The sequence below is a fragment of the Malania oleifera genome, chromosome 11 (genome assembly GCF_029873635.1).
Source record: "Malania oleifera isolate guangnan ecotype guangnan chromosome 11, ASM2987363v1, whole genome shotgun sequence".
Classification (NCBI taxonomy): domain Eukaryota; kingdom Viridiplantae; phylum Streptophyta; class Magnoliopsida; order Santalales; family Ximeniaceae; genus Malania; species Malania oleifera.
The window spans coordinates 56,253,698-56,256,472 of record NC_080427.1 but is presented as its reverse complement, the minus strand read 5'-3'; the positions used below and the strand labels follow the sequence as shown (position 1 = coordinate 56,256,472).

At 38.7% G+C, this 2,775-nt stretch overlaps 1 protein-coding gene across 1 annotated transcript; it reads right to left on the bottom strand.

Annotated features, from left to right (window-relative positions):
- Positions 1-633: 633 nt before the first annotated feature.
- On the bottom strand, positions 634-1,951 carry LOC131168490 (uncharacterized). The gene has a single exon (XM_058127960.1). The coding sequence runs from the start codon at positions 1,738-1,740 to the stop codon at positions 850-852; it is 891 nt and encodes a 296-aa protein (XP_057983943.1). The 5' UTR covers positions 1,741-1,951; the 3' UTR covers positions 634-849.
- Positions 1,952-2,775: the final 824 nt, after the last annotated feature.

Here is a 2,775-nt window from a genome sequence, read left to right as displayed (position 1 = left end):
CACTAAAAGGGTTTAAAGATAATTTTTAAAAATTGAAAAAAATTATTTATCAAATAGGTTTGATTCAATTTTTACTTAAAAAAAAAAGTTGAGAGGAAAAAAGAAAGTGAAATCCTTCTCATGAACAACTTTTTATTTTTTAGGAGAATTATAGTCTTTTCATCCATGATGATGTTATTGGATGTCATATGTCTAAGAGTTGTTATTAATTAAAAATATAATAATTTCTTTCTTCTAGATCATTGTCACAAGGTGATCATATATCACCTTGTATGGAACGATGAATATTACGAGCCGAAATTGAGTAGGGATTTGAAAAAATTAAGCCCCCTACCTAATATTTGAAAACTATAAATCTAAAATTTAAATTTAAATTTATTAAAATTTCAATAAAAATGTGATAGGTACTGAGGGAGCGGGATCCGAAGTTCATGGAGGACGGCACCAGCTGGCGGAGGAGGAGAGGTCTGCTTCAATTAAAAAGCCTGAATGGCAGTCAATTAATTAAACAAATATTCGTTCGACCAACACAGCCTAACTTTTGAATTAAAAATCTCAGTGAAAAAAAAATTAGCTCAGATATATATATATAATGCCTTCGGACTTGAATGATGACCACTTAGTACCAACCGATTTCTGGAAATGGAAAGGCCTTCGGACAGCCCCAATTAATTCTCATCCATCAAGAACAATTTAAAAATAACAATCACAATCCTCCGGATAAAGAATTAGGAAAATCTGAGGCACACAAAATTAATGGTTCTGCGATGCGCCTGTTAATTTATTTACATTATTTATATAAAAAAAAATGTTTCATCTGCAGAATCCAGGAGAGAGACCTTAGCAATGTCAGTATGGAGGATAGACCGGAAAGTTCCTGCTGAATCCGCTAACATTGGCGAAGAAACCAAACAGATCCTTCCTGTACGGCAGATACGAACGCCTCTTCTCGCCTTCCTTCAAGGCTCGATTCTTCACGTAGAAGATCTCGTGAGCTGATAACACCTTTTCGTTACGAAGTTCGTTCGGCAGCTTTGCCTTCGCATTCGATTTTCCGGACAAAAATTCGCCGGAGCTCCGGCGTTGTTTTGTTTTCGAAGTTCTCTCGGTCTTCTCAGTAATTTTCTCTTCCTTTTTGCCGCCAGCGGAAGTACCGGTGGCATTTAAGAACACGAAGGAGTCTTTCCCGTCGCTATGGCTCCGGCGAAGTAAATCGCGAAACCTCCACCGCCTACAACACGATCCTGTGGAGCTGCTCTTCTTACACTTCCCAGGAGATGCCTCCGACGCCTTCGGCGTCCAGGCGCAGTACGTCGACGGCGGAAGGCTTTCCGGCTCGTCCGCCTCCGACGAGGACGACGACAGAGGATCCCGATCTTCAAAGAACAGCTTCCTCAGAGGAATTCCAATCGACGGTACCTCCCCGGTCCGGGAATCAAGCACTCGACCTTTGTCCAAGAGCAAATCGCGATTAAAAACGGGGAAAATCGGATGACTCTGACCGCCGTAGAACATGTTGTCGGCAGATACAGTAAAAGCATCGGCGCCGGAATTGCTCCCACAGCGAACTACGCAAAACTCGAAGTTGTCATCGACGTCAAGCCCCCTTTCATCTTCTTCGGCCAGTTTGGAATCAAAGGCGAACTCGTTGCGAACTTTGTCAGCGGCGTCCGTCAGCTCGCCGGAAGTGTAGCTGTTGAAGCTTGGGCAGAAAGCCACTTCTGTGCTTTCTTCCTGCATCTGTAGATTTATTTTCTAGTTCTTGCGACGATTCTGGTCTGGAGCGTTTGGAGAGAGAGATTGATTGAGAGAGAAAGAGGCGGAAGTCGTGAGATAATCCAGCGTTGAGGGATTAGGCGGGCGAGGGATTTATATAGATAGGGAAGAGGAAAAGAGGGAAGCGTTAGCCGGCTCTGAAAATAAAAATGGGTATTTGGATTTGACGCTTTGACGCGATTTCTCAGTTATTTCTCCACTTCTTTTTGTAGTGTTCTTGTTCCGCACGATTCACGCGTTTCCGTGGCACGTGTGTGCCGGCATCCTTGCCCCACGTGTCTGGTACGTGATTACCATTTTCTATTTTTAAACCAAAAATAAAAATTAAATTCAAGACTTAACTAAGAGGCTATTTATTTTATTTTATTTTTAGTCTAAGAAATTAATAATAATATTTTTATTTTTATTAATAAAAAAATAATTTACAGGAGGATGCTCTGTCATTTTGTGCTTTTATTACTTCAAATGTCATACATTTTCTTCTACTAATGGTATTTTTAGAAGACCACTTTTTTTTTTTGGTTAGATATTCTAGAAGAATTATTTTTTCCCTGATGGGGAAAATCCAGTTAATATATTATATTTGATATTAAAGCTCAAGCTTTGGAGCGATCTTGTTTTATGTTGTTTCTTTTTTCAGGCTAAGTTTTCTTTGCTTGCTTTTTGGTGCTCTTATTTTTTCCTTCTGCTAGTATATTTCCTCTTATATTTTCTTTAAAAAGTATTAATAAAATGTGTGACAATAATATAAATTTTTAATACTTCAAATGGAATTTTGAAACATGTATCTTTAGTAAGATATAATATAAAATTATAATAATTTTTTTTCAATTTTAATCTCATAAATTAGAGGTGGCAAAACGAGTTAACAAACTGGGTTCGGGCAGGTTACAAACGAGTCGGGATTAAATGCGTTCAAGTTCAGGTTGACCCGTTTATTAATGAATGACTATTATATAAACTCAAACCCGCTCGTTTAATTAACGAGTCACCCCGCTT

Bases quoted from the DNA above. Each gene is read 5' to 3' on its own strand.
- LOC131168490 (XM_058127960.1), bottom strand. From the start codon at position 1,740: ATGCAGGAAGAAAGCACAGAAGTGGCTTTCTGCCCAAGCTTCAACAGC.